The 24,055-nt window shown below is 47.7% G+C and overlaps 1 protein-coding gene across 1 annotated transcript in view; it reads right to left on the bottom strand.

Moving 5' to 3' along the window:
* Positions 1 to 9,304: 9,304 nt before the first annotated feature.
* The window catches only part of LCK (LCK proto-oncogene, Src family tyrosine kinase), a 130,815-nt gene continuing 116,064 nt past the window's right edge, over positions 9,305 to 24,055 (bottom strand). Inside the window, exon 13 of the mRNA XM_063954268.1 lies at positions 9,305 to 10,218. Within this exon, the coding sequence (XP_063810338.1) occupies positions 10,016 to 10,218 (203 nt within the window). The 3' untranslated portion in view covers positions 9,305 to 10,015. The remainder of the gene's footprint in view (positions 10,219 to 24,055) is intronic.

Below are 24,055 nucleotides of genomic sequence, written 5' to 3'. Positions count from 1 at the left end.
GAATTTGTAGGATCTCAGGAGCAGCACATCACTCGAGTAAAGGCTGGTATCAGTAAGCGCTCTGGTAGTCACGGAGCTCGGAGACAATGTGAGGGGTTATTGTCTGATGAATATTGTATTTGGAGATACTGCAAGAACATAGTCGAAGATGAGTGCATCCAGAGATGTCAGTCCAACAGTAATATTGATATGGACCGACATCCGTTGAGTGATTACCACTCATTAGTGGAAAAGGTCTTAAACCAGACAGAATGTTGGGTGTGCTCCCAAGTACCTCAAGGACAGAGTAAGTCGGGATTAGTGCCATATCCTTTAACGTTAGATGAGGTACTCGAATTATGGGGTGGGAGACCGGTGGACAAGAAATTCAATATATCTAGGCCCCCTAGCTTGAAGCTCCACCAGTAAGATGTAGATAGATCACTAATATGCTTTAATGTCTCCAATTTCCGAAAACCCGGAAATTGGGAAGTAACCTGGAATAACGAGACAATGACCTTCTCACACAGAGCTGATAGGATACCTATTGACTCTGAACTTGTACGCAAGATAGCCAACAGTGGGAGGTATTTTTGGTATAGGTATACACGTGGGAGCAAGACCATGTGGGTTGGAAAGGTATCACAAGGGTATTGTGCCCACATCATCCAGCCTGATACTTGTACTGAACAGATGAGAGAACTAGGGATTGGTTTCTTTACCTGCAAAATTTGCAATATGGTGTTGTTACATTTTGTCCCTATCACTGACCTGGCTTGGAAGTGTTGTGGACTCGGGGTTTCTTCCGGTGACCGGGAAGAGGAACCGCTACTGGGTCGCAGAAGAGAAGGCCGGATGTAGGTCTTCCTCATGCAGGATTCGGACGGTAGGCAGAAGGTACGGGTGGGCGCTTGAAGGACTCCTGAAAGACAAGACTTGTAAAGGTGCTGATGAATTGGTGGAGAGTACCAAAGCTCGCTGTGAGCGGTGTTGTGGTGCTAGAGGCACTGAAATGCAAGAGGTACTGAGGTGTTTGAAGGCGCTGAGGTGCTTAGAGACGCTGAGGTGCTTGGAGGCACAGAGGTGCTGAGGCACGGAGGTGCTGAGACACAGAGGTGCTGAGGCACGGAGGTGATGAGGCACGGATGTGCTGGAGGCACGGAGATGCTGAGGCACGGAGGTGCTGAGGCACGAAGATGCTGAGGCACGGAGGTGCTGAGGCACGGAGGTGCTGAGGCACGGAGATGCTGAAGGCACGGAGATGCTGAGGCACGGAGGTGCTGAGGCACGGAGGTGCTGAGGCACGGAGATGCTGAAGCACGGAAATGCTGAGGCACGGAGGTCTGGAGATCACAGGTACAGCAGTAGTAGCGATGATACTCAGGCGCCGGAGCTCTGCCCGGCGTCTGAATTTGTACTTCCCGCCAGTACCCGATTGGAGAGGCGCTGATGACGTCACCCGTCCCCAGTGAGCGTCGGGCGCACCCGCGACGTCCTCACTACGGGCGCCGGACGGAGCGCCGGAAGGCAGAGGCCGCCAGCGGGGACGGCCGACCGGGCAGCCAGGCCAGCAGCCTCGGAGGGACAAGCCCGGCGGCCGCGGCGGTGATATGAGAGTACCCCCTCCTCTAGGAGTGGCCCCCGGACACTTTCCTGGTTTCGTAGGATGTCTAGAATGGAAAATCCGGTTTAGTCGAGGAGCCGAAACCTCAGAAGCCTTTATCCAACTTCTCTCCTCAGGACCGTACCCTTTCCATTCCACCAGATATTGCAGATTCTTGTGAAGGTAACGAGAGTCTAGAATTGTTTTGATCTCGAAGTCTGTTCCTGTTTCAGCTTCCACTGAGGTGGGGCTAGAGGACTTTGAATGAAAACGATTAAGGACGAGAGGACGAAGAAGAGAAACATGGAAGGCATTTGGAATACGTAGGTGAGAAGGTAAACCCAACTTACAGACCACAGGATTCAGGACTTGTAGCACAGGGTAAGGACCAATGAATCTTGGAGCAAACTTCATAGTGGGTACCTTCAACCGGAGATTACGTGTGGACAGCCATACCCTATCACCAACCTTGTATTGAGGAGCGGCTCGTCGTTTCTTATCAGCGAAGAACTTATATCAGACAGAAACCTTTTTAAGACTAGCATGAATCCTACACCAAATTTGTCTGAAGTGTAATAGAGTGGATGTTACAGCTGGAACCTCTTCTGTCGGAAGACTTGGTAACTCCGGAACTCTTGGATGGAACCCATAGTTGACGAAGAACGGAGACTCACCAGTGGAAGAATGAAATGATTGGTTATGGGCAAACTCCGCCCAAGGTAACAACTCCACCCAGTTGTCCTGTGAAGGGGAGAGATAAAGGCGAAGGAAAGTCTCTAGATCTTGATTGACTCGTTCCGTTTGTCCATTCGTTTGGGGATGATAAGCGGATGAAAATTTAAGTTTAATCTGTAAGGCCGAGCAGAGGGCTTTCCAAAACCTTGCGGTGAACTGTACCCCTCGATCAGAGACTATTTCCTGAGGTAACCCATGTAACCGGAAATGTTCGCGGATGAATAGTAGAGCTAGTTTAGGAGCTGTCGGCAGATCAGTCAATGGAACGAAGTGCGCCATCTTCGAGAAACGGTCGACGATCACCCAGACGGTGTTGCAACCTTTGGAACAGGGCAAGTTAGTGATGAAGTCCATGGAAATGTGAGTCCAGGGTTTCATAGGAATGGGCAGAGGACGAAGCAACCCAGCTGGAGGCAGACGAGGAGATTTATGTTGTGTACACTGTGGACAAGAATTAACGTAATCCTGTACATCCTTCCTCATGGTGTCCCACCAGTAAGATCTTTGCAGAAACTTGTACATCTTCTGGGCGCCGGGATGACCGGAAAACTTGGAGATATGCGCCCACTGTAGTATTCTCGACCGGAATCTAGCTGGTACGGACATTCTTCCAGGAGAAGGAACTGGAGTAGTTGAAGCAGCAGAGACAGAAATTGGATTTAGAATTAAACTCCGCTCGAAGGAATCATCCTCGTCTGTGGAAATTTGTGAACGGGACAGCGCATTCGCTTTAATATTGAGAGTCCCGGCCCGGTACTTGATAACAAAAGAAAATCGAGTAAAGAAAAGTGCCCATCTCGCTTGGCGAGGATTCAAGCATTGTGCGGATTTGATATACAACAAATTTTTGTGATCCGTGTAAATGGTAATCACATGTTTGGCCCCTTCTAAGAGATATCTCCACTCTTCCAAGGCAGATTAATTGCCAAAAGTTCCTGGTCTCCAATAGTGTAATTTCGTTCGGCCGGAGAGAATTTACGAGAGTGGAAGCCACACGGATGTAATTTCTTATCTGAGGAGTACTGAGAGAGAACGGCCCCAACTCCCACCGAAGATGCGTCAACTTCTAGGAAGAAAGGTTTATCGAAATTTGGTTGTTGAAGAACTGGAGCGGACATGAAAGCTGACTTCAAGTGGGAAAAAGCCTCAATGGCTTCAGAGGGCCACAAACTCGGATTAGAGCCCTTTCTCGTCAAGGCAGTAATGGGCGCAACAATGGTGGAGAAACCCCTAACGAATTTCCTGTAGTAATTCGCAAAGCCCAGGAATCTTTGTATTGCTTTTAAAGAGAGAGGCTGAGTCCAGTCACGAATGGCAGAGAGCTTCTCCGGATCCATGCGAAGCTCCGTCTTCGAGATGATATAACCGAGGAACGGAATTGATGTTACTTCAAAGGTACATTTGGAGAACTTAGCATAGAGATGATTCTCTCGTAAACGGTGGAGCACTTCTTTGACTTGAGTCCTGTGTTCAACAAGATCTTTGGAAAAAATCAGTATGTCGTCTAAATATACCACAACACTTTGATATAACATGTCTCTGAAGATTTCGTTGACGAATCTCTGGAATACAGCAGGAGCATTACTAAGGCCAAACGGCATTACCAGGTATTCGTAATGCCCATCCCGGGTATTGAAGGCGGTCTTCCATTCATCCCCTTCTCGGATGCGTATAAGATTATAAGCTCCCCTCAAGTCGAGTTTGGAGAAAACGCGGGCGCCACGAACCCTATCAAATAATTCTGTGATTAGTGGCAAGGGGTATTTATTCTTGATGGTGATATCGTTTAAACCGCGGTAGTCGATACATGGTCTCAACCCCCCGTCCTTCTTCTTCACGAAAAAGAAGCCCGCTCCAGCAGGGGAGGAAGAGGGGCAAATGAATCCCTTGAGCAGATTGGACTTAATATAGTCCGACATAGCTTGAGTCTCGGGAAGTGACAGAGGATATGTGCGGCCACGGGGTGGCATCTTCCCTGGGATAAGGTCAATAGGGCAGTCCCAAGGCCTATGAGGTGGTAACTGATCAGCTGCCTGTTCCGAAAACACATCCTTGAACCCTTGATACGCCTTCGGAATATGCTCTTCATCCGACTTAGAAGAGACACGGAGCGGACAAACGGGAGTGAGACAGTTAGCATGACAAAAAGGACTCCAAGACAGAATTTGAGAAGACTTCCAGTCAATGTGGGGATTATGAATTTTGAGCCAAGGCATTCCAAGGACCAGATCGTGATGCATTTCCGGAATCACCAAGAGTTCCAGACATTCTTGATGTAGAGCCCCGACCTGCAGCTTAATTGGCTCCGTGCACCACGTTATGAGACCCTTGGAAATTCTAGTACCGTTGATAGCCGTCAACTAAATAGGCCGCTCGATAGGCCATACCTTTAAATCCATGCTTTGGACACAGGAGGAAGAAACGAAATTCCCCGCAGCTCCGGAATCCAACAGGGCCTCGCAAGACTTGGAAACTGAATTGGTGATTAAAGACACAGGAAGCAAACAATCCAAAATAGGAGAAGATTTAGTCGTGACCCCCAACTTGACTCCTCCGGAACAAGCTAGGCCTGCCCGTTACCCGGACGGGATTTACAAAATTTGAGGAAATGATCTGCGGCTCCACAGTAAAGGCAAAGTTTACACTCACGACGACGCTGTCGTTCCTCCGGAGACAGTCGGGATCGGTTAACTTGCATGGGTTCGTCCGAACTGGGCACAGCCGCCGGTCTAGGAGTAGAATGCCAGAACCTGGGACGATCTGAACGGCTACGTTCTCTTCCACGCTCCTGCATCCGAAGATCCACCTTGACGCAAAGGGAGATCAACTCTTCTAACGAATCAGGCAGATCCCTAGTAACCAACTCATCTTTCAGCCGGTCGGAGAGACCGTTCCAGAAGGCAGCCCTCAGAGCGTCATTATTCCAGCGAAGTTCAGAGGCAATGGTCTGGAAATGATCCACGTACTGACCCACGGGGCGGGAGCCCTGACGAACACGGAGCAAGTCGGAAGAAGCAGTAGTCATCCTGCCGGGCTCGTCGAAGATTCTTCGAAAGGACGTGATGAAGTTGGTGTAGTTGGAAACCACGGGATCAGATCGTTCCCATAACGGAGACACCCAATCCAACGCTGACCCCTCAAGCAGGGAAATGATATACGCTACTTTAGAGCGATCCGTAGGGAAATTGTGAGAGAGAAGCTCGAAGTGCACCTCGCACTGATTTAGAAAACCACGGCAATTCTTTGGGTTTCCATTATAGCGGGAAGGAGTAGGAAGCTGAAGACGAGACCTGGTACCAGCCGGAGGTTGAGCATTACTGGAAACAGCAACTGGAGCAGTTACGGGAACTGGAACCGGAATTACGGAAGCTAGGGATGCTTGATTTTGATCCAATCGGCCGGACAATTCCTGGAGATATTGCATCACCTGGCCCTGTGTCGCCTCTTGAGTCTGAACTCGGGAAGTCAAACTTTGGATGGCGCTCGACTCTGTGTTCCGATCCCCCGGGTCCATGGGGCCTGAGTATACTATCACTGACCTGGTTTGGAAGTGTTGTGGACTCGGGGTTTCTTCCGGTGACCAGGAAGAGGAACCGCTACTGGGTCGCAGAAGAGAAGGCCGGATGTAGGTCTTCCTCATGCAGGATTCGGACGGTAGGCAGAAGGTACGGGTGGGCGCTTGAAGGACTCCTGAAAGACAAGACTTGTAAAGGTGCTGATGAATTGGTGGAGAGTACCAAAAGCTCGCTGTGAGCGGTGTTGTGGTGCTAGAGGCACTGAGGTGCTAGAGGCACTGAAATGCAAGAGGTACTGAGGTGTTTGAAGGCGCTGAGGCACTTAAAGATGCTGAGGTGCTTGGAGGCACAGAGGTGCTGAGGCACGGAAGTGCTGAGGCATGGAGGTGCTGAGGCACGGAGGTGCTGGAGGCACAGAGGTGCTGAGGCACGGAGGTGTTGAGGCACGGAGATGCTGAGGCACGGAGGTGCTGAGGCACGGAGGTGCTGAGGCACGGAGATGCTGAGGCACGGAGGTGCTGAAGGCATGGAGGTGCTGGAGGCACGGAGGTGCTGAGGCACGGAGGTGCTGAGGCACGGAGATGCTGAAGCACGGAAATGCTGAGGCACGGAGGTCTGGAGATCACAGGTACAGCAGTAGTAGCGATGATACTCAGGCGCCGGAGCTCTGCCCGGCGTCTGAATTTGTACTTCCCGCCAGTACCCGATTGGAGAGGCGCTGATGACGTCACCCGTCCCCAGTGAGCGTCGGGCGCACCCGCGACGTCCTCACTACGGGCGCCGGACGGAGCGCCGGAAAGCAGAGGCCGCCAGCGGGGACGGCCGCCCGGGCAGCCAGCAGCCTCGGAGGGACAAGCCCGGCGGCCGCGGCGGTGATATGACAGTCCCCTATGTTCTCCCAGATGATGCCTATTTCATATGTTGGAGGAAAGCGTACAAGTGGCTCACTCCGAGCTCTGAGGGATTGTGTTACATTGGAAGAGTATTACCAGAGGTCATGACCAAAACCCATGATAAAATGAAAGACATTCATCGCAATGCTCAGACTCCTTATACTCATACCCACTATGAACACATCATCAAGAGACACATCATAGACACATAATAGATAGGGCAGAGCACGCAGCCTCCGATTTGATCCACGAATCCACCAGGATTCAGTTCCTACTCGCATTAGATATCACCCGTACTGCCAGAGGAACTATAAAATTTAAATACATCCATGCGCTTGCGAACTTGATAGATAATATCACTGAGATGTATGATGACACCTTTAGGTATAGAGGCAGGGAGTTACAAGCTTACAAGACGGAGTTGGTCCAGCACAGGATGGTCCTGAATTATGTCACGACTGTGATGGGTGGGTACTGTGTCACTTTGGCAACTCAATATGGTGTGAAGTGATGTACGTGCATTATGAACAGCACTGACGACCCCTCGGAGATCATCGATCAAAGGATGGATGAGATCTTGCAGTTGAAGTGGGAGTTCAGGAGGAGACACAATCTTACCTTGACGGCTGTGGGTAATGAATTGACCGGCTGGGTCTCATGGTTAAACCCACTCAAATGGTTTTCTGGATTAGGAGAGTGGGTGCAGAATGTAATTGCAAGTGTAGGAAGGTTTCTCCTGTGTATCCTAGGTGTCGTCATAATTATTGGTTTGATATTTAGGTGTGTTCGAATTCTGACGCGGCGCAAGCGCAGCACAAATTTGATGAGTCTAAGGAGCGAGGGCGTTGTTACAGCAGCAGATTTGATTTATGATCCATCCATAGAGACAGTGTTATGATAAGGATTGCAAATTAATTTCATGGCCTGTTTCTTTCACCATTTTTCTCTGCTTCCCCCTTTACCCAGAAACATCCAACCGGAAAAGATGTCAGCCCTACCCAATGTTTATGTGAATGCATTTTTATATATGTGTCTTATCTTCATCTCTGCAACCTCCAGTTAATGGCACACATAGTCGACAACATTCACATATGTTCCCCCTTCATGTATCATCAACTAAATGTGCTCCCCATTTGTTGGAATAAGAAGCCGAAAAGAGCTCGGTAGTGTTTGTTTGCCATTTACAGACCCTTAATATGGGATGAGAAGGATTTAATGTATACTTCACAATACCTCGAAGCTTATTTAGAACATACACAGCACAATGATACATGCCCCTCAGACATTGATTCATACATACATGCTTTTACTATCCCACTAGGTTATACATTTCCCTCCTACAACTCTCCCCTGATCATCCAAACTTGTATATATTGTGTAGATAATATTTTCTGTTTAGTAGTAAAGTGTGTCAGTTATTGATGACTGCCAAAGGGTGGACTGTCGAAGTCGAAAATATTTCAGTACACACATCACGTACAAACTACACACAGATGGCCTCCGTGCGCGTACTTGTTATGACGTGCGTGCACATATTCGCAAGTTGCATATGACAGCTCACGCGGTCCTGTGTTTTAGCGCGTGGTATGAGTAATTACGGTAGTATTTGTGATTGCATGGAAAAGCCATAAAAACACATTACATATTTAATACACATAGTGCACGATTTACACATAGTCAGCATGCACCACACCAGCGAGTTACACTTGCTTAAAGGGTATAATAACAAAGGGATTCACCTTTACAGGATATGAGGAGACAGAATTAGGTTAGGAGGTGGTGTTTGGTATCTAGCTGTAGGGTATTTTAAGAACAATATTCCGGTGTTAGTTTGCAGAAGATTGCACGCTCCTGCGAATAGTTATGCGCAGGAGCAGAATATTAATATCAACTGTATTTACTGTACTCCTGATATTCGGCGGGAACCCAGTGGAGAACATCTGCAAGTACACCTCGACCAGACATCGCCCACCTATTCAAACCGACCTATGACCTCTTCTGTACTGTAAATGACCATCCCAGTGACCATAAACAAAAAGTTTCCATTGTGTTAGGTTTTGGACAAATGTATAAAAAGCCAGCTGCAGGCCTCGTCACACACAATCTCTGAAGATGATTGAGGACCGGACCGGGAAGCGCAGGTGAACAAACGTATGTACCATTGACTGTAGCCTTTTTCTCTTATTGTATTGTATAATTGTTGTAACCCCCTGTAGTACAATAACCGTTGGTGGGTTGGACCCCAGCATAGTTTTGAAATACAATTTGGTGTCGTATCCCATTTCCTACTAAGGTTTAAGGTGTATTTCTATCACACGTGTAGCTGCATTGTGCTCTCAGCATGTCCGTGTGTGTGTGTGTGTATGCACTGTGTGTACTTTGTACGTCCGTCGCGGCGTGAGTACGCAAAGTGCGTACAGGGTACGTGCCTTTGTACGCTAACTGTGTAAAAAGTTCGTAGGGTGAGGATTACATACAGCGGCCGCAGCGGCTCGAATTAAAGTGTATTGAGGTATAGCTTTCTGTCCTGTAAAATAATCAGCATTCGCAGAACATGCTCATATTTGCAGATTTACTTTAATTGAGAATTTAATACCATTTTGTATAGATGGATTTTAGTAACATTGCATTATCTTTGTCGACTTTCATTTTTATTTTATCCATATTGTACTTTGAGTCATCAGTATTTGCACCCATGCCAAAAAACAGCATGAGGACAGAGATGTGTTCACTTGCTGTGGATAGTAGTAGACAGTAGAGTCTGAATAGCTGGCTTCAGTAGAAATGTCACTATGCAGTACACATCACGAGTTGCTGTACATGAACAGTGAAGATGCAGTATATATCCAGCCTTTCTGCACATTAATAATGAAAAGATGCAGTACAATGCAAGAAACCTAAATTAAAAGTTTGTCCTTATTTGTGTTTTTATTTTTCCCTTAAAATAATGAATACTTATATAATACATGGATTTATGTAAGCTTTAGAGCTCTTTTAGAGTGACTCAACATATGTTTGTATAATAGTATAAAATATTTTTAGGAAACGCGCTTACAATGGTATCCGTCATATGATACTGAACTCCCAAATTTCCTTAGACTTTCATGGGTTATATGATTATTAATATTATTTTTTTTAGTTTTACTGAAATTCCAAATGAAATGTTAATGTCTTGTTTTACCCACGGGTAGTAGGAGTAATTGGTAAAGTCTCTATGGGTCTGTTACTGGACTTTTTTTACAGTTGTGTTTTAGAGTCCCCTTCAACAATGCTTGTTTGTACTTGTTATATTAAGGCTGGGCCTGATACTGGGCCTCTGCAGCTGTGAAAAAGTCTTCAAGATACGATCGAAGAAAATCAAATGTTGGTCTGTCTTCAGGGCGCTCCTTCCAACAGCGAAGCATCAAATCATAAAGTTCCATAGGGCAATTCTCAGGTCTCGGCATACGATACCCACGCTCAAGAAGTTCTATCACTTCAGGATTAGTCATGGCTGTAGAAAGAAAGTATACATTACCAAATACAGTCACTCCTTTTAATGTGGTGCTTAAAAGATGTCACTAGACCAGAGGTTCTGAAACGCGGTCCTCAAGGCACCCCAACAGTCCAGCTTTTAGGTATATCCATGGTTCAGCACAGATGGTTAAATCAAATTGACTGAGGTGCTAATTAAGTCGCTTATGGTCAAGCATGGATAAACTTAAAACCTGGGGGGTTATTCAGGTTTGTTAGCAAACCAAAAAAGCACACTAATAGGCAAATTCATGTGCACTGCAGATGGGGCAGATGTAATATGTGCAGAGAGAGATTTGGGTGGGTTATATTGATTCTGTGCAGGGAAAATACTGTCTGCTTTATTTGTACACTGCAATTTTGATTCAGTTTGAACACACCCCACCCAAATCTAACTCTCTCTGCACGTTACATCTGTCCCACCTGCAGTGCCACATGATTTTGCCCATTAGTGTGCTTTTTTTGTTTGCTAACAAACCTGAATAAGGCCCCTGGACTGTTGGGGCCTTAAGGACCGTGTTTGAGAACCTTTGCACTACACTCTTCGTTGCTACATTATTATTTAACTATACAAGAGCTGATACTAATTGTGACAAGCAAAAATATGCATGTTGATTCTGTACATGTCCAGACACTACCCACGCGGATTTGCACATAGACAAATTCAACACTGTGATTTTGACTGTGAAAAGGCGAGCAGTGGAGGGAAGTGGCATTTTAATATAGGCTGAGTAGAGCAAGAGTTTTGTGATGAAGGGGATCTCAGGACAGTAAAGATAGCGGTTTAGTCTGCTAGACCCACCTTCTCGCCCAAACTGTGCTAAACATTGCTTGTACTGTATTACCTTGCTACTACTGTATAATCATGCATTTTGTTTGTGTACTGTTCGTTGCACCATATGCCCACTGCTATTGCATGCATACAAAGTTAGCCACCATCCCTCTGAGTCACATACTGCTATAGCAGACAAGCTGGAGCCACACATTGCAGTGTCTCATCAAGTGAGCTAATCACTTGGTAAGATACACGGGCAGCATGTGGAAAGTAAGTGGGAACTTGAGAAGGATTAAAAACGATGCTGATGTGGGGCAAAAGGTTCTGTCTCAGCTGGACAGTGCTGACGATGGGTGATGGACTAGATGCAGATCAGTGAAAGTTTGGCTGCAAATGAATTATGAAGTTTCCATAGACTTTCTTACTGTGCACACCTGCTAAATTGAGGAAGACAGTAAGCTCTGTCTCTATCGAGATCCAGTTACATGGTCAACAGTGACTGAATGTCAACACACAATGTCGTCACTAAACTGTTGATATGGTTTAACATGTCGAGAGGCACCATGTTAACATCCTCAGAATGGCTACATGTTCACAATATTTAAATCTCGAATGTTAGGGTTGAGCTGTGGGGGGAGGTTAGGGTTATACACTAAGGGATGGGTTAGAGGTAAAGCTAGAGTTAGGGAAAAATACCAGAATTGATGCTTGTGTTATGATTCTAATACTCAGGTCTGGGGTGATCTTATATGAAAGGACCTGGATACCAGAACGTAATGCTGGGAAAGGGGAAAGGAATGGGAATAGCCCCTGGCGCCCTATCTCCGTTGTCTCGCCCGTGCTGTCAGTACACTCTTGCGAGACTAAGGTTGCTTGGGCCCATGGCAGCCGTGTTTGAAGGGCGGATTACGTCTGCCCAACTCCGATGCCCCCTCAGGTCTTAATGAGAGACAAAGAGTGAACCGAGACAGGGTGATAACAAGGGGCCCTCTAACTAAACAACAAGGCCAGGGGCTACTAACAAACCTAAAACTAAAGTATGCGCGGATTACCGCCAGGGAAAAGAACAACCAAAATTCTCCACTTGTCCACTCTCCTACACGGCACCGCCGAGTTCCAGAAAGGACTGTGGAAGCGGATACCTCCGCAAATGCTCCAAAACCAGAACACAATATAAAGCGGCCTAGGCCGCAGCACGCGGCAGAGCCGCCACTCACGAAACCATACGAGATCCTCTAAAGACTGTCACAGGTAAATGAGGTCCAGGAGAACTCCTTGGGATGAGATGACAAACACCAAGACTCAGGAGCTCAGAGGACTGGAATGACCGGACACAGCAGACCAGGAACAGACGTTCACCAACATGAGCAGCATGCAGGAAACTATCACCGGCGTCTGTGTGAGGCACTGAGAAGGTATTTAGCAGGGAATCCTCCAATCAGAGTCCAGAGCCTGATTACAATGAATGTCGTGCAGCTGCCTTGCTGCACGACCAGAAAACATGTGTGCACAGTTAAATAATCAACCCAGCATCGGGGAACGCGGTCCGTCCGTGGCGTCCCCGTTGCTAGGGTCCCGGCGGCTCGGCGCGCCCGGCGTCCTAGCGTTGCTAGGGAGCCGGCGGCTCAGCGCGCACGGTGTCCTAGCGTTGCTAGGGACCCGGCGGCTCAGCGCGCACGGCGTCCCTAGTTGCTAGGCGCCGGGACGGGAGGAAGTCCCGGACCGCTGCGCCTAACAGTGCCCCCCCCTTGAGGAGGGGTCAATGAACCCCTAAAGCCAGGTTTCTGAGGAAATTCCTGAAAGAATAATCTCTTGAGTTTAGGGGCATGTAGATCCTTATCCAAGACCCAAGACCTTTCCTCCGGACCATAGCCTTTCCAGTGAACCAAAAAATAAAGCCGGCCCCGGGAAACTTTTGAATCTAACACCTTCTCTACCAAGAACTCCTGTTGTCCCTGCACATCCACTGGAGATCTACCCTGGGAGGTCCTCCGAGGAAATCTGCTGGAAGAAACATATTGTTTCAACAGGGAACAATGGAAAGTATTCCCAATTCTGAGAGATCTTGGCAAGCGTAGCCGAAAAGCAACTGGGTTGACCTTCTTAATGATAAGAAACGGTCCAATAAATTTGGGTCCCAGTCTAGCCGAGGGTTGTCGAAGCTTGATGTTGCGAGTTGACAACCATACCTTATCTCCCACCTTAAAAGTGCAAGGACGTCGGAGCCTATCAGAAAATCTCTTTTCTCGGAAGGCCGCTTTTCTGAGGGCAAGGTGCACTTTTCTCCAAATTGCTCTGAGATGGGAGGTTAAGGTCAACGAGGAAACTGGAGAATGATGAAAAAAAGAGTTGGCTCTAGGATGAAAACCAAAGACTGAAAAGAATGGGGACTCCTTGGTGGAGGAATGACAAGAGTTATTATAAGCAAATTCGGCCAAAGGAAGAAACTCGGACCAATCATTCTGGAGTTTGGCCGAATACAAGCGTAAGTACTGTTTTAATGACTGGTTGACTCGTTCGGTTTGCCCAGTAGACTGTGGATGATAACCCGATGTTAAAGACAGTTTCATCTTCAAAGAGGCACAAAAACGTTTCCAGAATCGTTTTTGTGGCTGTATCTTATTTGGACTCCTGCACTCATCGACTGACTACAGGGTGAACTCTGCATGGTTATGGTGGTGGGCATCCGGAGCTCATTCACCTGTTTCACTGGACACCTGACGCCATTCGAATCCCCTGGACAGATTCCAACGCTGGTGATGTGCCTTATGGAGATTGATATGCTATTTTAAATTTGTCTTTCTGTACGTGCATTTTGTACACAATAAATGTGATCCTTTTAAAAGGCTTGCTACACTATATTTTGTACTATAAGTACCTCCATCAATTATCCTTGCTAAAGGATTAGGAGGTGCTTATATTTTCTCTTTCGTAGATATAAGCTGGGCCCACTACTGAGTCCCCTGAGAAAAAAAGAATTATTCCATTGTGATTACTTGATTTCATGTGACCAGAAGACAACAGGAGATCCTGTTTCTTTGTTATACGGTGAATCAACCTTCATGTCTTGATTCTTACACATGGGTGACATCTAACATGGTTACTGGAGAGCGCTACTACTAATATACACTTCTTTTTCTTCTGTCTATTCCTAGTGTGTTTTGGATGCACACTTGTGTATATTGTGTAGCTGCACTTCTGTTTTTATTGCGCACTGTATTTTGAAAACATTTTCCACGATCTTCAAAGAGGCACAAAAACGTTTCCAGAATCGTGCGATGAATTGTGGACCCCGATCAGAGACAACATCAGTGGGCAAACCATGGAGCCTGAACACATGGCGGAGGAACAAAACTGCCAACCCTTGAGCAGAGGGTAATCGGGGAAGAGCAATGAAATGAGCCATTTTACTAAAACGGTCCACTACCACCCAAATGACTTGCAATCCGGCTGAAAGGGGAAGGTCCACCACGAAATCCATGGAAATATGAGACCATGGCCTGAGAGGAACGGCTAAAGGCATAAGTTGCCCGATAGGCAACGAACGAGGAACCTTATGCTGTGCACAAACCTGACAGGAATGGACGAATTCCTTAACTTCTTTAGAAAGACTAGGCCACCACACTGAGCGAGAGACTAACTCCAAGGTCTTAGTGATACCCGGATGCCCCGAGACTTTGTTGTCATGAAACTCAGTTAAAACAGTGCCTCTCAAAAATTCAGGGACAAAAAGACGACCAGCAGGAATAAGTCTAGGAGCTTGGTGTTGAAGCTGGTTTAACTGAGTAAATAAATCCTGTGTGAGGCCTGCCCGGATGACTGAAGATGGAACTATGGGGGTAGTAACAGGATTGCTATTGTGAACCGGAAGAAAGCAACGTGACAGGGCATCAGCTTTCGTATTCTTGGAACCAGGCCTGAAGGTGATTATAAACCTGAAACGAGTAAAAAACAATGCCCAAAGTGCCTGCCGAGCATTAAGCCGTTTAGCTGATTCAATATATTGCAGGTTCTTATGGTCCGTAAAAACAGTAATAGTATGCCTAGCTCCCTCCAGCCAATGCCTCCATTCCTCGAAAGCCTATTTTACTGCCAGTAGTTCCCGATTACCAACGTCATAGTTGGATTTAGCGGAGGAGAATTTCCTGGACATGAAGGCACAAGGATGTAACTCCTGAGACTCCGGATCTTCCTGAGAAAGGATAGCCCCAACTCCAACCTCTGAGGCATCAACCTCCACAATAAAGGGAAGTTCCGGATTAGGATGTCTGAGGACAGGAGCTGAGACAAAGGCCTGCTTCAAGGCCCGGAAGGCTAACTCAGCTTCAAGCGACCAATTGGAGGGATCTGCTCCTTTTTTAGTCAAAGCTACTATGGGAGTGACCAGGTCAGAAAAAGTATGAATGAACCGCCTATAATAATTAGCAAACCCTAAAAAGCGCTGAATTGTGTTAGGGTCTCCTGCCCTGTGCTGCCACGTCGTCATGGCAACCGGGAGACAAGTGCTAGCGGAGTAACCTGAGCGCAGCTGATACTCCGGTTCGGGTCTTTTGCTGTGCAGTGGTTACAGGCTCTGTGCACGGCAGGGGATCCGGTGCTGGTTTTTGTATTCACAGTCTGTGAGGTCTGAGTGGGGCGTGGACAGCACCTGCTATATAAGGCCTCTTCTCAGGTTAAGCAGATGCTGCTGAATCTTTGTTGGTTAGTTAGTTCCTGAAAGTTAGCCAGTACTGTGTAGCTTTGTATTTGTTGTTGCTTACTGCATATAGGCCTTGGGATTTGGTACTACACTCTGCCAATCCAGACCTAGCAGTAAGACTGGAGTCAGTCGTTTAACTTGCTGGGGTTCTTTTGCTACTCTGTGAACTTAGCAAGTTTGCGGCTGTATTCTCAGACTTGCCTGCCTAAATCCTGTCTCACTGTGCAAGGTGTTCAGGTGTCAGTTTAGTGGCAGTAAGCTGAACCTGTGCACTGCAAGTGAGGATTAGGATTGTGGAGACTCTCCTTGTGTCTATCATTCCATCTCTGACCAAGGAGTTTACTGCCACACCCGTTGGTAACCCTTTAGGGTTTTGCTGTTGCCCTTAGCAACAGCATTTCGGGTTCTCTACGTATTAAAACACAACATCTTGCTTTTTCCATCTGAGCATTCTTAATACTAGGGAGACACCCAGTTTCTTAGCCTCTGGGCTTCTCTGTTCACTTTGTGTTTATTTTGTTACCCTATCACCTTCTGTGTACGTAATGTCATATTCCCCAGTCTGTCTGTGAGTTCATTTGTTTTGCATCCCTATCTGTTCAGACACCAGTACATTCCTGCAGGCACTGGTGTGCATAACAGTTCAGACACCAGTACATTCCTGCAGGCACTGGTGTGCATAACATATTCAGCAGCCTCTGCTTAACCTGAGAAGAGGCCTTATATAGCAGGTGCTGTCCACGCCCCACTCAGACCTCACAGACTGTGAGCACAAAAACCAGCACCGGATCCCCTGCCGTGCACAGAGCCTGTAACCACTGCACAGCAAAAGACCCGAACCGGAGTATCAGCTGCGCTCAGGTTACTCCGCTAGCACTTGTCTCCCGGTTGCCATGACGACGTGGCAGCACAGGGCAGGAGACCCTAACAAATTGCTTTTAAATTAGTGGGTTGCGCCCAATTAAGGATGGCCTGGAGTTTTTTCGGTTCCATGAAAAATCCCTGGGGAGAAATAATGTACCCCAAGAAAGACACCTCTGTGATGTGAAAATCACACTTCTCAAGCTTGGCATATAAATGATTCTCTCGTAATTTTTGAAGAACCAGACGCACCTGGGTAACATGTTGTTCCATAGACTCAGAGTATATCAAAATGTCGTCAAGATAAACGACCACAAACTTCCCAAGGAAGTCACGGAGAACATCGTTAATGAGGTCTTGAAAAACCGCCGGAGCATTTGACAGGCCGAACGGCATCACCAGGTATTCATAGTGACCCGACTGAGTGCTGAAAGCCGTCTTCCACTAATACCCAGATTTTATTCGGATGAGGTTGTAAGCTCCCCTAAGATCAATTTTCGAAAAGATCACGGCGGAGCGTAACTGATCAAAAAGCACTGAAATTAATGGCAAAGGATAGGTGTTTTTCACAGAGATCTTATTCAGAGCCCTAAAATCAATACATGGTCTAAGTGACCCATCTTTTTTCCCAACAAAGAAAAATCCTGCACTCAACGGAGATTTTGAAGGCCTAATAAAACCTTTTTTAAGGCTTTCCTGAATGTAATTATTCATGGCCGTGGTTTCTGGCCCGGACAGGGCATATAATCTCCCCTTAGGCAAAGTGGCACCTGGTACTAACTCAATTGCACAATCGTAGGACCGATGGGGAGGCAGAATGTCCGCATTGCCTTTGGAGAACACATCGGCAAAATCCTGATATTCCACAGGAATAAGCTCTGGGACGATTGCTGCAACCCGGACTGGATAAGAAATACATTCCTTAACACAAAACGGACCCCATTGGGAAATCTCCCCAGACCGCCAATCAATGGTGGGATTATGAAAGGCAAGCCAAGGGTGACCCAAAACTACAGGAACTGCCGGACAATGTGTAAGGTAGAATTCTATATCTTCAGAATGTAAGGCTCCTACTGTAAGTAATACTGGAGGTGTGCGGTGAGTAATTATCCCATTGGAAAGCGGACCCCCATCTAACCCGCGCATGGTGATACGTTTATCCAACGGTATCTGTGGAATGCCTAAGGCCTTAGCCCAAGTTAAATCCATAAAATTTCCTGCAGCTCCACTATCGACAAAGGCCGACACCAATGAACTGAGGCTGCCAAAGAAAATCTTAACAGGGACTAAGAGAGAGTCATTTGAGGAGATAAGCTGCAGACCTAAGTGAACCCCCTCACAATTCACTTGGTCAGAGCGTTTCCCGACTTGTTCGGGCAGTTGCGAGCAATATGTCCCTTACCACCACAGTACAAACAAAGACCAGAACTTAATCTTCTGGTTCTTTCCTCTGGGGACAGCCGGGAGAGACCCATCTGCATGGGCTCCTCGACGTCCTCTGGAAAGGTATAAACACAAGGACTAGGCCTAACGGTTGTTCCTCTTTCAGCCCTCCGCTCTCGGAGATGACGATCTATTTTTATAGCAAGCTCCATGAGTTTATCGAGAGTCTCAGGAGCGGGGTACTGGAGGAGACTGTCTTTAATAAGTTCAGATAAACCGAGGCGAAACTGACTGCGCAGGGCCGGGTCATTCCAGCCACAGTCGTTCGACCAGCGGCGAAATTCGGTACAATACACCTCTGCTGGATTTTTACCTTGTTTGAGAGCACGCAGGTGACTCTCAGCTGACGCCTCTCTATCTGGGTCATCATACAACAGACCTAATGATTTAAAAAAGGCATCTACAGATAACAAAGCAGGATCTTCAGCTTTTAACCCAAACGCCCAGGTCTGTGGATCCCCCTGGAGTAACGACATAATAATCCCAACCCGCTGAGATTCAGTACCAGAGGAACTAGGCCTTAAACGAAAATATAGCTTACAAGCTTCTTTAAAATTAAAAAAATCTTTTCGGTTACCCGAAAAACGGTCGGGTAAATGCATCTTTGTTCTGGGACCACCCTCGGGGAGGCTCGCAAAAGATCTTCCTGCGATCTCACCCGAAGAGAAAGGTCCTGAACCATCTGAGTAAGTTCTTGAATTTGGTTAACTAAAAGCTGACCGGGATTTGGTCCTAACCCTGCCGGATTCATGAAGCCGGTTAACTCTTACCAAAACTGAAAGGGAAAAAATGTAAAACCCCCTTTTTTTTTTTTTTTTTTTTATTAAAGTTTTTGGGCCGGTGATAATGTTATGATTCTAATACTCAGGTCTGGGGTGATCTTATATGAAAGGACCTGAATACCAGTAATGCTGGGAAAGGGGAAAGGAATGGGAATAGCCCCTGGCGCCCTATCTCCGTTGTCTCGCCCGTGCTGTCAGTACACTCTTGCGAGACTATGGATGCTTGGGCCCATGGCAGCCGCGTTTGAAGGGCGGATTACGTCTGCCCAACTCCGATGCCCCCTCAGGTCTTAATGAGAGACAAAGAGTGAACCGAGACAGGGTGATAACAAGGGGCCCTCTAACTAAACAACAAGGCCAGGGGCTACTAACAAACCTAAAACTAAAGTATGCGCGGATTACCGCCAGGGAAAAGAACAACCAAAATTCTCCACTTGTCCACTCTCCTACACGGCACCGCCGAGTTCCGGAGAGGACTGTGGAAGCGGATACCTCCGCAAATGCTCCAAAACCAGAACACAATATAAAGCGGCCTAGGCCGCAGCACGCGGCAGAGCCGCCACTCACGAAACCAAACGAGATCCTCTAAAGACTGTCACAGGTAAATGAGGACCAGGAGAACTCCTTGGGATGAGATGACAAACACCAAGACTCAGGAACTCAGAGGACTGGAATGACCGGACACAGCAGACCAGGAACAGACGTTCACCAACATGAGCAGCATGCAGGAAACTATCACCGGCGTCTGTGTGAGGCACTGAGAAGGTATTTAGCAGGGAATCCTCCAATCAGAGTCCAGAGCCTGATTACAATGAATGTCGTGCAGCTGCCTTGCTGCACGACCAGAAAACATGTGTGCACAGTTAAATAACCAACCCAGCAACGGGGAACGCGGTCCGTCCGTGGCGTCCCCGTTGCTAGGGTCCCGGCGGCTCGGCGCGCCCGGCGTCCTAGCGTTGCTAGGGAGCCGGCGGCTCAGCGCGCACGGCGTCCTAGCATTGCTAGGGACCCGGCGACTCAGCGCGCTCGGCGTCCCTAGTTGCTAGGCGCCGGGCCGGGAGGAAGTCCCGGATCGCGGCGCCTAACAGCTTGTCAGATGTCTGAAGTGCTGCACGTCATAACCAGCACCTGGAAGCCGCGCTGAAGTCTCTGCAGCAGCTGGGAATAGGTAATAGACTGCAGGGCCATCAGGGATGTTGGGTCAACATTCTGTCATGTCATCGTGTCATCCATATAGTCATAATGAACGTCAACATGGTCATGGGCGACATGCTAAGCATGCAGACATCCAGCAAGTTGACATTTGACCCTGTCAACAGTCTCATGTCGACCTTATGCATGTTGACATAAGTATTATCGATCTAACATACCCCACCTGTGGCTACCTTGTTGTCAGAGTGAAGAGTGTGGATCAGTTAAGTATTCAAGATTGTATATTGAAATTACTTGGGCAAAGACACTAAGGACAGGTATAGGAGTGTGTAATTTGCAGTTTAATGAATTCCTTGCTACCTGTTTGAAGATTTGATAAATCTCTATATTATGCATCTTAATAAAGGGAAGCATCTTTCTGCAGCAGGTTACATTGGTTTCCACAGGGAAAACATCGGGGTGGAGTGGATCTTGATCCAGTGGCTGTCCCAGGATGCATTGGGGCCTCTATAACCCCGCCTCCAGGCACTGAGAGCTCAGTTTCGAGTTGGTGCCTGCAGCAGCAGGTCACCTAACAGGAGGGCTGCCCTGGGCAGCCCTGAGAAAAGCTTTTCTATGAAGATTTCTTCTCTGGGCTGTCAGCGCTGTATGTCAGGGTGACACTTCAGCTGGTCTCTGGGATTGCATGGAAAAGTCTCCCATGTAGAGCCGCCTGTATACAGAGCCGTGTCTTTACATACATACCATACTTGAGTATCCTACATGTCTTGACACAGACAGCGTTAGTTGAGAAAAAGTGTACCTGTTACAAGCCACCTCTGGTGGGTCTATGTAATTGCAGCCTGACTGCTGTGTCTTCTGTGTGCAGTCCAGCTGCTACATAATTAGGTCATTAGCAATAGCACTAGGCCAGGGGTGGCCAACCAGTCAGAGACAAAGAGCCAAAAAATCTTGTTAGGTACCTCAAAGAGCCAACATCAAGCCGAAGGCGCGTGTGCAAAAATGGGGTGTGACCTTGTGCCTGCTAGGCCGCACCCCAGGTATAAAAGACAATGAAAATGCCAGATCCACATAAAATAAATTTTAAAGCCAGAAAAAAGACACTTCCACATAAAATAATTAAAAAATCCAGATACGCATAAAATATATTGAAAAAGCCATATTCACATAATACACTTCAGCTCCTCCATGTGTCACTCCAGCCAGCACCCTCCTGTGTCACTCCAGCCAGCTCCCCCATGTGTCAATGTGTCCCTCCAGCCAGCACCCTCCAGGGTCACTCCAACCAGCTCCCCCATGTGTCAATGTGTCACTTCTGCCAGCACCCTCCTGTGTCACTCCAGTCAGCTCCCCATTGTGTCTCTCCTGCCAGGACTCTCCTTTGTCACTCCAGCCAGCTCCCCATTGTGTCACTCCAGCCCACCCTCATATGTCACTACAGCCCAGTATTTGACTCCCTCAGGTTTCAGTCAGCTTGGAGTGCACCAGTTTCCAGTATCTGTTGTGGTCAGGTGACTGAGTGTCGGGAGCCACATCTGAATAAAGAAAGAGCCACAGGTTGGCCACGGCTGCACTAGGCCTTGTGTGTCAGGCTGCTCACCTGCAGTGACTCTCCTCATTAAGGGGGCTTGTCCTTTTTGGCTGTCCTAATTGGATATTGTGTCTTTTATTACACAGTCTGCCTAGGACCTAGGGGCCGGTTATACTCAGTCTATCCTGATGAACCCTGAACAGTTTGTGTAATCCTGTCATATTCTGAGCCTGCTGCTTCCCTACAAGTGCCTGATCCTGGGTGTTCCAGTATATACTGTCTCTGTTAAAAGCTTCTGTTTATGCATGCCTCCCAACTTTTCACTAGGAGAATGAGGGACACACGTGCGGCGAAGCCGCGCGCGCTCCTGAAAAAGTGGCGTGGCCTATGAAAAGGGGGCGTGGCTTTGTGGGAGGACCCGCGATCGCGAGCCACGTCCCCGTTTTTGTCACTGAGGGGGCATGCCCAGCGCTCTGTGAGCCGCTGGCATGCCCCCTCTCCCTCTGACGCCAGTGAATAGACGCATGCGCACAGTGTCTATTCACCGCTGCTCTGCTAAGCAGGGCAGCGCGTGCAGGAGCCTCCCAACTGCCCCCCCCCCCCCCCCCCACCGCGGGACACTGCGGCCCGCAGGTGGGACAGTCCCCAAAAAACGTGACTGTCCTGCGAAAATCGGGACAGTTGGGAGGTATGGTTTATGTACCTGATACTGTGCACAATCCGGTGTGCTCCAGCCTGTATTTGCTCAACTAGAGCTTCTGTTTACAGCATGTACCAGATACTGTGCACAATCCGGTGTACTCCAGCCTGTATTTGCTCAACTGGAGCTTCTGTTTGCATCCTGTGTTATTACGCTTGTCCTGTCAGTCTGGTCCTGCAGTATGTCTGTTTGTGTCACTAGAAGCGTCTATTCCGCTGTGTTACATATGTATTGTCTGTGTCGCTACTAGTGGCTACTCCGCTACCGGAGCATGTCTGTCCACCTGCTTGTTTACCGGTGCTGTGTCGCTATTGGCGATCGCTTCCGTATACCAGCCCTGCCTGCCTGTACCTCTGTCTACCAGTGCCGGTTCTGCTCCGCAGTCCGGTCCAGTAGTTTGTTCGTTGGTATCGGCATTGCTAACAATCCGGCCCTGTCCCTTGTCTAACCGTATTGTATAGTATTTAGACGCTAGCTGGGACTGCACCTCTGACATCTCGCCCATTGCAGTTCAGTACCCAGTGCTAGGTAACTTCATCTCCGATGCTGTGGTGCTAGTGTGTACCATCTGCCATAGTGGTTCCGTGCTAGTCGCACACTATCATAAAAACCTGGGGGCATCTAAGTACTGGGCGGACCTAATCGTCCCGGGAAAGGCGGCTGTTATAGGCGAAGTCTTTGGCTGCAGGACGCTAAAGGATTGCAGGACAAGAGCAACAGCGCCACCTAGTACCACCCTGGTGGCACCTCTAACAGTACATTTACAGAATATGTTGTACGAGTATTCTGATATTTCCTCCGGTCACGGACTGCGCTGTGATATAGCGTGTTGCAGTATTTATCCAATACGTATGATTTACTGTGTACTCAGTCACATAATACCAGATTTACTCGCAGGTATTGTACTTTGTCTGACTTTATCGTACTTAGACATTATGTGAGAATGCAACAACAGAGCGACTAACAGAAAGGGCAGTAAATCAGTGGAAGCTCCTGCATCATGCAGAGCATGCTCCAGCGAATTACCAGAGGGGGAAGAGTTGTATAATAGTCTGTGTACTATTTGTCATACATCTCCCAGTTAGTCCGCAGCTCCTGCATTTACACAGGAGCCAACCTGGGCTGCGTTCACCAACCTATTGGGTACTCTGGTGGAATGTCTAGTTCCCCCTATGGGACCTCCTGTGTCATTACAGTCACAAATTGTCCCTATGGCTAATCCGCTTTGGGCGGAAAATCTGTCTAACCAGCTGCAGCAAAATCAGTCATTGGTGAGACAAATATCGGCCCCAGGTCACTCCTGTGTCCCTGGGTTCTTTAAGCGGGCTGCTTCCTCCTCACAATCCACAAACCTCTCCGATGTTTTCATCAGAATAGGGGGGAGCATATGGTTCTGTCAGATACTGAATCCTGTGTTACTGATGAGGATTCTCCCTTGCAGATTGATGTCCCTGCCTTAGTGGTTGCTCTTAAGCATATCATACAAATCTCTGATGAGGTGAATTCCACTACTGTGGCATATAAAACTGATAAGTTTAAATGGCAGAAGGTGGTTAAAACTTGATTACTCCATTCTGACCATGGATATCAGGCAGGAACCCTGGTCTTATCCAGGGAAGAAATTCCCTCTGCATAAACGGGCCTTGGCTCACTATCCTCTCCATGCAGAGTTGTGTAACAAATGGGAGATTCCACCGCTGGTGGATTCTTACGTCACCCACCTTGTGGTGTTGTCCACTCTGCTTGTCACCACTTCACTGAAATATCTGACAGTTAAGCGTGTGAAAGGATGCCTGAAGTATATACATATATATGCTTCCTTACAGGGGGCTAATCATAGACCCACTATAGCTGCCTACTGGGCTGCAAAAAGA

Source organism: Pseudophryne corroboree, chromosome 2 (assembly GCF_028390025.1).
Source record: "Pseudophryne corroboree isolate aPseCor3 chromosome 2, aPseCor3.hap2, whole genome shotgun sequence".
In the NCBI taxonomy this organism is placed as follows: domain Eukaryota; kingdom Metazoa; phylum Chordata; class Amphibia; order Anura; family Myobatrachidae; genus Pseudophryne; species Pseudophryne corroboree.
This window is presented reverse-complemented; position numbering and strand designations above follow the sequence as displayed.